Source organism: Talpa europaea (genome assembly GCF_964194135.1).
Source record: "Talpa europaea genome assembly, chromosome: 6".
NCBI lineage: Eukaryota > Metazoa > Chordata > Mammalia > Eulipotyphla > Talpidae > Talpa > Talpa europaea.
Genome location: NC_140072.1, coordinates 56,334,118 through 56,348,715, shown reverse-complemented (window position 1 = coordinate 56,348,715; position 14,598 = coordinate 56,334,118). Strand labels below are relative to the sequence as shown.

The following is a 14,598-nucleotide window of genomic DNA, read 5'->3' as shown; positions in this document are numbered from 1 at the left end:
GGGAGAAAAAGCAAGGAAAGGGTGTTGTGATTTAAAATATGGTGAATAAGGAGAGTAAAGCAGATTACGTTTTCATCAACACTTGAAGGAGGTGAAGTGGCCCATGGATCTATCTGAGGACTAGAGTTGCAGCCATGGGGAGAAGATGAGGGTGCAGGAAGGGCTTTGTGACCAGAGCAGTGTAAATTAGGAAGGAAGTGGGAGGATGAGTCATCAGGGAGGTGTGAGATCACTGGGGCTGATGAAAGAGCTTTAGCTTCATTCTGAGTGAGCTGGCAAATCATTGGAGTGATTAGCACCGAGGGGTGACTTATCCTGAAGTGTGTGGTTGTTGTGTTTGTAGATTTGAGACACATGTGAAAGCAGGGAGGCCAGTTAGAAGCCTGGGGCAATAATCCAGGTGTGAAGTAATGGGCCCTGGACCAGGGAGGTAATGATGGCAGAGAAGTGATGGGGTTCTGAATACATACTGAAGGTGGCAACCGCAGGATTTGCTGATGGAGTGAAAGTGGGGCTGAGGAAGCAGAGTTAAAGGTGACAGCAGGGCTTTTGGCTTCAGCATCTGGAAGGAAGGAGCTGTCATTCACTTACATGAGGAGGACTGTGAGTGGGGAATGCTCGGGAACTGGATCTGGACATGGTACATTTGAGAAGCTTGAAAGCTGGCTCAGTGTTAAAAGGTTGTCAAATAGGCAAGTGGAGGTCAGAGGAGTCATATGGGTAGAGAGAGCTCAGCCCTCTCTCAGTGTGGGCTTCACCAGCATCTATGTTATGTGAAGATGTAGGATCAGAGGAGAACCCTAGGGGTGGGGAGTGGGGGTGGCTGGAGAGAAGTCCAGTTCAAGCACTGGCCCTCTGACACACAGATGATTAGAGGGTGTCAAGGAGGACTTTGTGAAGACTGAGAAGACATGGCAAGTGAAGTGGGGACCACCACTATGGTGTTCTGTGGGCTGGGGGGCCATTTCTCTTCAAGGACAGAGGAATAACCACCTGTCAGATACTGTTCCCACATTGATTTCGGAGGCCCGAGTCATGGGTGGTCTTGACAAACGTGTTGGAAGAGCAGAGAGAATTAAAAAAAAAAATGGAATTAGAGACAAGTGTTGATCCCTTTTTCAAGAGGTTTTTCTGTTAAAGGATGAAAGAAATGCGGTGGAAACCAAAGAGGAAGTGTGATTAGAAAGTTAAAAAAAAGTCATGGGGCCCTGGTGTCACTTGATTGCATGTTGATGGGAGTGATCCAGCAGAGAGGGAGTTCTGATGACTCAGGGAGAGTGAGGAGAATCATGGAGTGATGTCCTTGAGTAGGGCATGGGACCCAGGGTGCCAGTGGAGGGATGGCCTTGAGTAAGGGTGCACAGAGAGCACCCTCTGTATATGAGGGAAGGTAGAACGTGGTCTCTTCTGATCACTTCCCTTTTCTTTTCCTTTTTTTTTTTTTTTTTTTAAAGATTTATTTATTTATTTATGCAAGCACTGGGTACAGTTAGAAGCATGGGAGGGTGAGAGAATTCACCAGAGCAGAACAGGCAGACTGAGGAAACACACTGCTGAAGGGAGCAACGGGTGCGGCAGGAGAGGTCTGTCACACCATGTGGGACCCTCTCCGGTGGCCAGGGATCGAACCGGAGCTGCAGAGACTGCGGGCAGCTTCGCAGCCCAGTGCTCAACCGCTGCACCACTGGGGAGGCCCTTCGCTTCCCTTTTCTAAGAGAAAGAGGAAGCTGGGTCACTGGTCAAGACCGAGGATAGAGAGAACATGCTGGAGGTGTGAGGAGAAAGGAGCAGGTGTGGAATGGTGTTGTTAGCAGAGGCGGGGGAGTTGAGGTGGGTAGATGGACAGCATCGTAGCCCCTGTCAGGCCCCTACAAGACCTGCAGAGAGTCTGGCAACTGGTTTGCTTCCCCCACCCTCAGCCACATTTGGTTCCATGGGGCCCATATGCAGGAGGGGAAGAGCTGGATTTAAACCCAGGTTGGGTTATCCATAAGTACAATGGATCAAGATTAAGGTGAGAGAATTTAGAGGTGGGGAAGGATTGTTTATTGCTTACGACTCTGCTGCGTGTATAATTTCTGTCAAGGGCGGGGCAATTAGAAGAGGATTTACCTGTGGAAACAGGGGGAATAGGGCACAGAAGTCACTGAGCAGAAGAGCAGTTGGTGCTACCAGGAGCCAGGAAAGTGACCAGGCTATGCTTCTCATGGGTGGGGGCTCTGCCTAGGGAGGGCCAGCCACAGGCTGGACTTGGAGGGATGAGCACATAGCAGCTGAGAGGGGCTTGAGGGGAAAACTGGGTGCGGCAGGGTTTAAGTCCTTTAGGTGATCAACTTCTTATTATTTCAAAAAATAACTTTTTTTTTTTGTAGGATAAATACTTCAGATTTCTGCTTTTGTTCTCTTGTTTAGAAACAAGACACTTATATTTCATCATTAATTCTTTTTCATTTTAACAGCTTTATTGAGATAATCCACATAAACACAAGTTCCTATTTTAAGTGTATAATTCAATGTTTTTTACTATATTAATGGAGTTGTGCAACCATCACCATAATCAATTTTAGTATATTTTCATCACTCCAAAAACAAACCCTAGAACCCAAGAGCAGTTTGCCTCCATTTCCTCCCACCACTCTCAGCCCTAGGCAACCACTAATCTACTTTTTGTCTCAATAGCTTTGCCTATTCTGGGCATTTCGTATAAATGGAATCATGCACTATGTGGTCTTTGCGATTCCCGCTGTGGCCTGTGTCATCCACCCCGCGCTCTTATATCTAGTAGCATGCCTTGTGCAGCTGGGTGGCATTTGCTTTTCCATTCATTGGTTGATGGACATTTGGTTTGCTTCTACTTTTTTTTAAAAAAAAAGATTTATTTTTATTTATTTATGCATACAAGAACTGGGGTCTTGGCCAGGGGTTGAGGGGGGCGGGTGGGTGAGAGGAATCACCAGAGACAGAGTAGGGAGCAGAGCAGGCAGATCTAGTGAAATACACTGCTGAGGGGAGCAGCTGGCGAGACAGGAGAGATCTGCTGTGCCTGGTGGGTCAGCTCTCTGGCTGCAGTGGCAATAGCGTGATAGCGCTGAGACTCCCTACGCCATCAGGGAGGCCCTACTCCTTTTTGACTATTACAAATAATGCTGCTGTAAACAGTCATGCCCAAATGTTTGTGTGGTTCTACAGTATTATTTCTTTTAGATATTTAGCTAGAAGTGGAATTGCTGAATCTCTGTTGAACTTTTTGAGGAACTGTCGCACTTTTCCAAAGTAATTAAACCGTTTCACATTCCCACAGGCATGGTAGGAAAGTTCCAATTCGCCATGTCTTCAGCACTTGTTAACATCTGACTTTTTGATTAATCCTTCCTAGTGGGTGTGTGAAAGTTTTCTCATTATACTTTTGATTTGCATTTCCTTGTGACTTAGGATGGGGAACATCTTTTCATGTGCTTATAGCCATTTGTATCTTCGATGGATGAATGTCTGTTTAAAACCATTGCTCATTTTAAAAAATGGTTTTGTCTTTTTATTAATGAACTGTGTAAGTTCTCTATATATTCTGGTTACAAATCCTTATCAGATATATAATTTACAAATCTTTTGTCCTATTCTATAAAGTAGGTTTTCACTTTCTTGGTGGTATATTTTGAAGCATCCTGCTATTGCTCTTTGTTTTAAGATCCAAAGATTTAAACAATTATTGTATATAAAAAATTAAGGAACACATGCATGCAGTGAAAAATTAGACATTTTTGAGTGATGTGAAAAGAGAATAAATAAAACATTTATAATCTTATTCAGTGGTAATTGCTGTGAACATTTGGGGTTTGGTCCATTCATTAAAATGTAATCACATTATTCATTTTTAACCTTTTATTAATTTCATCGGTTATGAATAGCTTTCAAATAAATAAATATGTTTCTACAGCATCTTTTTTATGTTGCGTAGCATTTAATCATATGGATATGAAATTTACCCAAATAGTTTCTTATTGTTGAACACTTGAGTTGTTTCCAATTTTTCACTATTATAAAATGAAGTTAAATCTTTATGCCTATTCATGATTTTTTTATTGGGATAGATTTCTAGAACAGGATTGCTGAAGCATTTTTAGGGCTGTGGGAGCATGCAGCCAAATTGCCTTATGGAGAGATTTTAGCTAGTTATACTCCTGACCACTGATAATAATAGTAATATTATCATATCAATAACAGTGATAACAATTAATGCAATCAATGGCATTAAACATTTATATAGCTTTTATGTGCTAGGGACTGTTGTAAGCAATATATCGATTCCTTTACTCCTAACAATAACTTTATCAAATTTTACAGGTAAGATAATTGAGGCACAGAGAGGTTAAGTAGTTGCTCAAGGTCATACAGCTAGGAGTGGCAGAATTTGAAAACTACTAGTCTGACTTCCAAGACCTGGCTCCCCACTATCCTGACTTACTACTTCTTTATATCCATATCACATGAAAATTATTGGCAGAAGCAGCCACATATACAAAAATCCAAAAGGGAGAAAGTCTGGTACTATTAAGCACAGTGGTAGCTATTGCTTTAACATTCCTTTTACTGCTTAGAGGCTTCCTTTTATTCTTAATCCACTGAGACTTTGACTTAAGAATAAGTGAAAAATTTTATTACTCCTTTCTTTATGCTTCTTCTTTTGCATGTATAGATCAGGGGTTGAAAACATTTTCTTAAAGGGCCAGACAATAAGTATCTTAAGTTGGGGGGATAATCGGGAAGGTCTCTCTCATGGGTCCACAACTCTGTTGCAGCTATAAAGCAGCCTCAGATAATGTTTAAATGACAACAGGTGTCTGGCCAGTGGCCTATAGTTTGAATATTTCTGTTATAAAGGAACATTTGGGTTTTCTTTCCATATGCACTGATAGTGAACTACTTTGCATTCTGGAATAATGCAATTTGACCATGCCAGGGCTATTCTGCAATCTGTTGTTATTTTATTTAGGCTCTTTATATCTCAGGAATGGGATTAGTCTCTCCATCTCTCTGTCTCTCTCTCTCTATCTGTCTCCATCCTGTTCTTAGGACAGAGTATATATATGTGTGTATAAGAGTGTGTGTGTCAGGCTTCACAGAATTAATGGGGAGACTTCATCTATATTCTGTGCTGTGGAACAAAGAACGATTTATTCATTGAAAGACTGATAGAACTTTCCTCCAAAGAAACCATCTGGACCTGATATCTTTTCTGGAGGTAGTTCTCTGATATCTGATCCACCCCCAGGGTTACTGATCTCTTCATGTTTTCTACAAACTTTGAATCAATTTTGGCTATTTATATTTTTTCTAGAAAATTATCTACTTAGATTTTCTGAGGTTTTGTCATTGATTTGGGTATAGTAAGTCTTAGTCTCTTAATATTTTTATTTTCCCTGTAACTTTTTCTTTGGTGTTTCTACTTTTCAGCATTAGATTTCATAACTATTTATTGGTCTATGGAAATTTTACTCTAGGCTTAATGATCAATTGTAATATTCTAGTATATTACTTTCTATTCATCATTTTAAAATTTTAGTTTTTCTGCTTTTATCTTTCCAATTTCTTGTATTATCAGTTTATTTCTTTCAGTTTTTTTTTGGTATAAAAACAAAACATTGAAGACTGAATTTTCCTTTGGGTACATACTTAGTAATGACCCACAAATTTTAGTGGCCCCAGTTCTCACATTGTTTGTGTTTTCTAAGTATCTGTGATTTTGGTTTAGTTTAGATATAGTTTTGGTTTTAAAACTTTCCAGCAGGGCTCTAAGTGTGTCTTTAAATTTCTGAAAGGTCAGATTTTTAATTTTTAAATTTCTTATTAGTATCTAGTTTTATTGCGTTATGGTCAAAGAATGTAACTGATATGGATTTTATTTCTTGGATTTTATTGAGATTTGCTTTGTGGCTTAATTTTTTTCTCAGTGCTCCATTGGTGCTGGAACAGAAGGTAGATTTCCTGTCTTTAGATTACCTAATATTTGTCTACTTAACTGACACTATTAATGGTATTAGTCTGATTCCATCTCCATATTCTTTTTTTTTTTAAATTTACTTGGGTTTTTTTCAAGACTGAGGGAAATGTAAAAACTTTCCCACAGTGGTTGTGTCCCTGTCATGTCTTTGCACAACACACCACGTTGTTGCCTGTTTGTGCCTGAGCCTGAGCCGTAAACCCAGATTTTTAAGTATCTGGACTGAGGAAGAAAATAAAGATTTAGAAGGAATCAAGTAGCTAAATTGAATTCCTTCTAACCATTTTTAGCTCCATGCACATATCTGCCTGTGTGTCTGTGTGTGTCCTTTGGGGAGTATATGTGTATGTCAGCATCTGGCTCTCTCTTGGGCATGTCTATGTAGGTATATTCTTTTGTATGCTGATGATTATGTGAGTTTGATAGGTACGTTTGTATTTATTTATTCATCCATAGCATTTTTTTCTTTAAAGTGAACTTAAAATTTCAGGGCTAGAGGCTTTGCCTTGCTCAGTGCCAGCTTTTTCTAGAACTATTATGAGCCAGAAAACTCTGCTACCCCATATGTTAACACACCCGAACCTCTTCCTTTCTCCTGGCTGCAGAAGACCCTCCTGGTAAGTTGGTCAGAGAAAGACTCTCAGACTCGGCTTGTCTCTGGCACCTGCTGTCTGCTGTGTGCCTGGGGACTGCGTTGCAAAGGGTGTTAGGACCACACTTCCAGCCTGGCTGCAGCTGTGTCCCTTATCGTACCCTGTCCTCATAGTGCCCCTTCAGGTACTGTTGGGCAGGCTTCAGCTTGTGCTCACCCTTAGTAAGCCAGACTTTCTAAAAGACTGGCCACTGGTTTGCAGGTAGCCACCTGCATATCTAGAAACTCTATGATAGACATTCAATTCATTTTATAGACTCTGAGCAGGTGTTCCTGGGAGACCTCCTAGCCTCACCCTCTCATACAGATGAAGAAAGTGAGTCCCACGTGGACTTTCGTGACACTTTGTCCTTGGCTCTTCCCACTGAACTGGTGAACTTTAGTGGGACTGACAGGTGCAGACTAAGTGCCTGGCCCTAGGTGGGGCTTTGGGGGAAGAGTGGCCCTCCCACCTTCAGGGAACTTGCTGATTCCTTGGACAACAGGACACACACACCTGCACAGAACACAGCTGGAGGAATACTCTAGACATAAGAGCTAAGAGGGCCTGTAGAGAGTCCAAGTGCAGGTGGTGTTAAAATTGGGGAAACCAGCATGTGCCACAGTGGAACTGTCCACCTTGTCCAACGAATGACAGTTAGTGGAGGAAGGAAAGGGCAAGAGTGTGTTGTCACAGACTCTCCTTCTTCTCACCTGATTTCTCCACTTGGCACAGTGTCTTTTGGGCACTTAGTATTGGTTGAGTTTCTGGGACTCTGCTTTGATTTGATCTTGGGGGAAGCTTTTATGTTTTGCTGGGACTGGGGAGGGAGTCAGGATAGGTTTTTGGGGCTTGAGTTTTCCTGGGTATACTGCATGTTATTCATAAATAACACATTGTCGATATCCCTCCCCTACAAAGAATTATTCTATGCATCTTCTGATTTTAGCCTCAATATGTCTTTGGAATGCAGGGGTACCTTAATGATTATGCTCACTACCCAGAGGGAGAAGGGAGGTCCCAAGAGCTAAGCAGAGTCTTGCAATGAATGGGGAGGAGGTAGGACCAAGGCTAGAGCCTCTGCCTCTCAGTTCCAAGCAAGTATTAAAGCTTTATTCTGCTCTGTGCCACCTTTGCTCCTGCAAAGGTGGGAATTGCCAGCTCTCTGCTTTCCTGAACTCACCCAAAAGGAGTTCTTTGAAGTCCAGGCCAGCTCTTGCAAGGTGTCTGGTCCAGAAGGGCCTTGCTTGGCAAATTCTGGCTCTGAGTTGTTGTATCTTTCTTTCTATTCACTCAGGAGGAGGAGTTCATCGATTGGTGGAGCAAATTCTATGCCTCAACAGGGGAGAGGGAAAAGTGTGGCTCCTACTTGGAGAAGGACTTTGACACTCTAAAGGTGAGACTCTCCAAGATGTTCTCTTACATCTAATCATCCCCTGGCACATGAATGGGCAGTGGAAGACACAATAGAAGGAGAATATATCAAGGTGTTTATTTTCTTGTTTGGTGCCTATGGGCTGATGAAGCTAGATGAACACATTGAAGTGAGAAAGGTCATCCAGCAATTTAGAGCAAAAGTCAATGTGGCCTGGCATAACCCAAAAAGCATTTTTGGAAGAATTCTGAGAAATAGTAGAATATGTATGGGCTAAATGATATCTAGGATTTCTTTTCAAATGCTGTCCAGCTCCCCCAAAAGAAAAAGAAAATAAGGGAAAATATAGATAGTATGGATGACTCTCTGATAGATTTTTAAAAATTAGTGAAATTGCAAAATATTGAATTGGTAAAACTTGGAGATGTGTCCTTAAGGATTTGTTATACTATCAGTCTCTTAAAGTTATTTGGATTTTTCTATAATAAAAAGTTTATAGTAGAATAAGAAGAAAAACCAGCTCAAGAATGTATCTCTAATTCCCCCCTCCCCTATAGCTGGGTAGAAACTAACACGTATACAAATATGGTAAATTCTGTTCCTGTGAAAAATCAAAAACCAAAAAGCAAAAAGCCAAACAAACAATAACAACAAAAAACAGATGAGCCAGCCAATTTCTGGTATTTTGAAGAAATTCCACAAATACTATTACATTTTTAAAAGTAGACTACTTTCAGAAAGATAACTAGAGATGACTCAAAGTCTTTCCCCAAAGGAATTGTATAGTGTCCTGAATAGTGTTGCCAGATAAAATCAAGGATGCTTGATTACACTTGAATTTTGAATACAAAATGAGTAATATTTTAGTATAAGTGTGCTTCAAATATTGAATGAAACATACCAATTTAACAATTATTTGTTGTTTATAGGAAGTTCAAATTTAACTGGTTCAAATTTAACTGGTTGTCCTATATTTTCACTAGCTAAACTGGCTGCCCTATTTAGAGAACAAGAGTTGGGCAAGGCTCAGACACATGGGAGAGGTCCAAAGAATTCCCTATAGGGCAGCAGACAAATAGGATTTGAAGTTGGATGGAGAAGTTGATGACCCTGGCTTTCTGCTGGCTGAACGCTTCTGGTGGACACACTGGAGGGTGATTTGACAAGGTGGCAAGAGTAGTCTCTGATGAGCTGGAGACTTCTGGGCAAATTATGGCTACAGATGAGACCCAGGCAGCAGCAGTGGCTCCAAAGGCAGCAAGTTCTTCTTTGAGTTGGTAGTTGGGTGTGTGAGTTTGGGCAAAGAGACAGAACTATTTGTGTACAAGGAAGAAGGCCCGACACATTAGGTTTGACATATGGTACTGTGGCCTTGCCAAAAAATGAGAAAAACTAAGTAAGAATGAGGACTTCTGCCAGGGTGGCCCATGGCCCTGGCCCCTTTGCTATTCCCTCAGATGCCGGATGCTGAACTGGCACACAGCCCTTCAACTTGACCTCTCTGAGGAGATTTCTGACAGTATCCAAGTGAAATGTCCAAAACAAAATGCATTCAACCTGTTACTTGAAGAAAAACCAAAACTGGAAGGAATATTGGTTCTTTAAGGATAAGAAAATAAAGAAACTACTACCACCAATATGAATTTTAAAAGTAGCCTGTAGCATTATGGAGAGAATGGAGTACATAATTGGTAGGGAAGAAAACATTTTAGAAATCACTAGCATGGGAAGAAGAAAAACCAACTCATACTTTCAATAGCAAAAGATAGAAAACAAAAGATATAGCAAGAAAATATATAAATACAGAAATCATAGAAAAATACAACAGAAAAATAATAAATAAAAAAATACACTAAATTCTTCTATAGGTTCTAAGGACTCAGATTATATCAAAAGTCAAAATTTATTCCTTCTCTAAAAGACACATCTAAAACAATACAACTTAGAATGGCTAAACAATACATAATTTGGTAAAGAAATAAGTAAGTGCAAACAAAAGAGAAAGAGAATTTAAAATAAATAGCAAAAGAAACAAAATGGACTGTGTTATATAATAAATTATACCTATACCTCAATGAAAAAAACTCCAAAATATTTATACATAGAACAATAAAGCTTAGAACAACTTAAAAAATGGATAAGAATATTTAAACTAATATCTCACACAAATAAAAACATAAAATAACAGAAATTGAAGCTATGGTAGGAATTTTAATGTACTTTTCTTTTAGACAGATGAAGAAGGCAATAGGTACATAAGGAAATAAAAGATCTGAATGACACGGGAAATGTTTTTTAAGTTACATCAAACATTGTGCTTTTAAAATAGAGAATAAAAATAAGAAAAAATAAAGAATGCATTTTTCCCTACTGCTCAGAGAATACTTATAAAATTTGATCACATATTAGTTTAGTAATAAGTTACCAAAAGCAGAAATCATACAAGACAGATGAAAATGTAATAAAATGAAGAATTAATAACAAAAGTTTAAACAGAAAGACCAACCACTTGGAAATTTAAAAAGTATTTTATTGGGACTTCCAGTATGAACATGGCTGCATAAGTCAGCATTTTTCCCCTTTTCTCCTGGAAATCATTCAAACCCACAAACTCCATTTTCAGTAAAAGTTGGAAACAAATAAAACCCGCAGACTCCAAAATACATGTAAGGACTGTCCAAAGGCAACTGAGATTGGGTAGAAGCCACTCGGCAGTAAATGAAGAGAAGATGCATGAAAATGACGAAAGGTCATACTGCTAGCAGAAAGCCCTATAGTTCCAGATGTAAGAATGTTGATAATTATTTGAGACAGGTTGTAGGTACATGGGAGTTTATTATATATTCTTTTTAGTTTTGGGTATGCCTGAAAATTTTCATAATAGATAGTTAAAAATATAGTGCCTGAAACTAAGATTTCATCATAAAATAGAAAAGTAATATCACTTGTTTACAACAGCAGATATGGGAACTTTGGAGAACCTCTTTGTGCTGGTTGGTTCAGAGAAGCAGAGAAGTTAGAGTTACACAAAAATCATGCAGATGGGCCATATTTGCAGGAAGCAGTCCTCCTCTGTGATGTGAACAAAGGAAAGAACCGGTTTAGAGAAATCCAACACATATAGTGACAAGTAATAATAAAAGAAAAAGCGCAGCATTAATTAAAAAAATACTATAAAAAATACAAATCAAGAGAATATAACTACGAGAAACATTTTGCCAAGGAGCAACTGAGATAAAGCAATTTGTTATGATCTTTTTCGAAAGGAGACATTCAGAATGTAAAGCAGAAATGAAATAACTTAAAGGATGATGAAAAGAGATGAAATATGAGTTGGTAAGATACAGGAAAGAAGGCAAAGAAAGCAAGAAATAAGAAAGAGCACAGGACAGAAGGGGCACATTCGAAAATACAGTAGGGGCACAGAGGACAGAAATAACAAAACACAAAGTAAAATGTAAATAAAGGGCTGTAAAAGAATAAAGAGAAAAATGACAGGCACAGAAGTCAGGGAAAGGAGATCCAACATTTGCATAATTGGAGTTTCTTAGAAAGACAACCAAAACAATGAGATAATTGGAGTTTCTTAGAAAGACAACCAAAACAATAGTTTGATAAACTTCACTGAAATGAAAGAATATTTGAATCTACATATTATCAAGTCCATTGTATGTCAGGAAAAACAGCTATATTGGCCAACCCTGAGGCATCTCTCAATGGATATTACTGGACTTTAGAGACAAAGAAAGAATTTCTTCCCAACAACAACAACAAAAACCACATCATCCTTTAAAATAGGAAATACATCAGGGTGACTTCAACTCCTCCAAAGCTACATTTACTATCCTAAGGCAGTAAAGCGCCACGTGTAAGATCATTAAGGAAAAAGGGGTGACCCAAGGATTTTATACTCAACTAAGCAGCCTTTCAAACACAAAGACTCCACCCAGGTGTGCATATCAGGAACTAGGTAGTGGGGTTGCCATGAGCTCATCTTGGGGAACTCCTCCAGGATGGACGGGAGCTTAACTAGGAGCTATCACAACTAAGAGAGAACTGGGAAAAACACAACAAAAGGACTATTTGTGATTATATTTTTCCTTAAACATAAAATGAAAACAAATGAAAGGGTTAAGGTGACAGGATAGAATGTAAATATCATGTATACTGAAAATGTAGTTATGATGAAAATGTCTAAATATAGGTGAAGGAGGAAAGAGGACAGATAAGAGTAATGATAAGAAAAATAGAATTAAGAAACATTTAAAGTTGGCAAATCAGTTAATGAGTGTATAGGCAAATGATTAGCAACAGTGCCAAGGTAAATATTAAGGAGGATGATATTGTATAAATCCAGTGAAGGAGAGGGAGGAGAAAGAGATGAAATGTGATTGTTTAATTATCGCGATAGTAGGGAACTCCTAAACACTGTCCGTGAAGACATAGAGGACTGAAAGGATTATTAATATACTAAATTTATAACAATAATAATGATAATATAACATAAACTCATTCTAGCTATCAGAAGAATACACACACACATCACAGAAAACAGACAATGTAATTAGATATTTTTAAAAATCTATGAAACTAGAAAATATATAAATACATGTATAAACATAATGTAAAATCAGACATAACATAACTGTCATATTAATGCATGTCCTATCAATCACATATTAATTGTAAGCTTTAAATTAGATCTCAAAGTAAATTCTAACTCTAAAAGAAAGAGACTCATAAAGGATGAAAATAAAAGATTGGGAAAAAGTGTGCCAGGCAAATGCAAATGAAAAGAAAGCAATCACAATCTTAATATTAGACCAGAGGGAATATAGGTCCCCCACATTAAATGAGACAAAGAATGACACTCTTAGTGCTAAATAGTATAATTCCAAGGTACGACAGTTATAAGAATATTTATAGATGTTCAGTAATTGCAGGAGATAGAAGAGGGAGAAACACACTGTTTGGTAGGGGGAGATTTTAATTTATATCTCCCATATCACACCAGGTCAAGGGGACAAAAAAAATATGAGCGGATATAGCAGAGCAGCGTAATTATTAAGCTGATTGGACTCTGTAGTCTGAAGACAGAGACTTATGTACTATGACTTATGTACTATGACATAAGTACAAAAATTGATTGTTACAGGTCACAAAGAAAACCTTAACACATTTCAAAAAGTTTCAACACCACTGACAATGTTTTCTGATTATAATGCCATAAAATTAGAAATCAATAATTGCCTCTATCTGGAAAATGTTTCAAAAGCCCTCTCTTTTAACAATTCTTGGTGAAAGGGAAAATATAAACCAAAATCACAGAATATCTGGGAAACAATGAAAAAGTGCTACATAGTGTTGATATAATATACTGGTGATTGCTAAGGTAACATTAAAAGGAACTTTATAACCTTAAAAACTTATTTTAATTAAAATGAAAGAATAAAGACTAATTATGCATCAAATAATAGAAGTGAAACTAATGAGGGATTGCCAAGAAGATAAAAATGAAAGCATCATATATCATACACCAAGCCAAGTGTTGGCCTGATGAGGGTAAGGCAGGCATAAATAGGCAATTTCATATACATATTTTTATGAGAAAAGTAGAAGCAAAGTAAATAAAGTTTCAACTGAAATAGGACATTCATTTTATAAAAAAGGAGACAAAGTTTTAAGTGACTTGCTTGACCACCTGAAAAAGCAAAAGAAGCAAATGAAAAATTAATTGAACCATCAGAGGAACCCAGTAAGACAGTGGCAATTGTTTAGAGACTCTAGTGGAAGAAAAGTCACACTTACAATATTAGCAAAAAGCTACCTTGAATAGCACTAACAATACATGTGGAGGCTTTATGTGGAGATCACTATAAAGCATAGTACCAGAAGCCTTGAGTTAATTGAGAATTGGATCATACACCTTGATAAATAAAGCTAATACTATGAAGATATCAATTCCCTGCTGCAAAATTCATTTGAAGTTTAATGTGAGTCTAGCAAAAATCCCAAATGTGCATTTGCTTAGAACTGGGCTGAATGTTTCATAATTTCATATCAAAAAATAGTGTGAAAGAATTCCCAAGAAAATTTTAAAAAGGAAAATTTTCAGTAGCAAGTAGCAAAATGCGTTATGAAAAAGCAGCAATTAAACAATTTAGTGAAGAATAGACCTATCAGTAGAACAGAATGGAAAGATCATGAACAAGTGTAAGGAGTATAGCATTTAATAGTTATCACAAACCAATGGAAAGAGGAAAAATAGCTTAAACAAATAGGATGCTGAGATAAATGATTAGCTATTCGGGAAGGAAAAATAAGCTGAATTCTTACCTCACAGCAGGTAAATAATGGAGTACATAAAGATTAGATAAAATACTAATGCAATAATGCATTTAAATCAAGAAGAAAAGGAACACTGAGTTTAATAATCTTGCTGTGAAGTCTTTCTAAGCAGACTTATAAGACAGCAGCTGTAAAGGAAAAGATGTTTAGATGAGACTATCTACAATATTTTGTTCCTATCATGAGCATAACTGAAAGAAAAATGATGAGTTGGGACAAAATACTTGTAACATATTTGATAGACA

The 14,598-nt window shown here is 38.0% G+C and overlaps 1 protein-coding gene across 14 annotated transcripts in view; it reads left to right on the top strand.

The window, feature by feature from the left end:
- DYSF (dysferlin) overlaps positions 1-14,598 on the top strand; it is a gene marked incomplete at both ends in the record, with an annotated part of 204,204 nt that overhangs the window by 162,471 nt on the left and 27,135 nt on the right. For all 14 annotated transcript variants that reach the window (XM_084235744.1, XM_084235740.1, XM_084235742.1 and 11 more), the window contains one exon: positions 7,928-8,026. In XM_084235744.1, the coding sequence (XP_084091870.1) occupies positions 7,928-8,026 (99 nt within the window). The remainder of the gene's footprint in view (positions 1-7,927; positions 8,027-14,598) is intronic.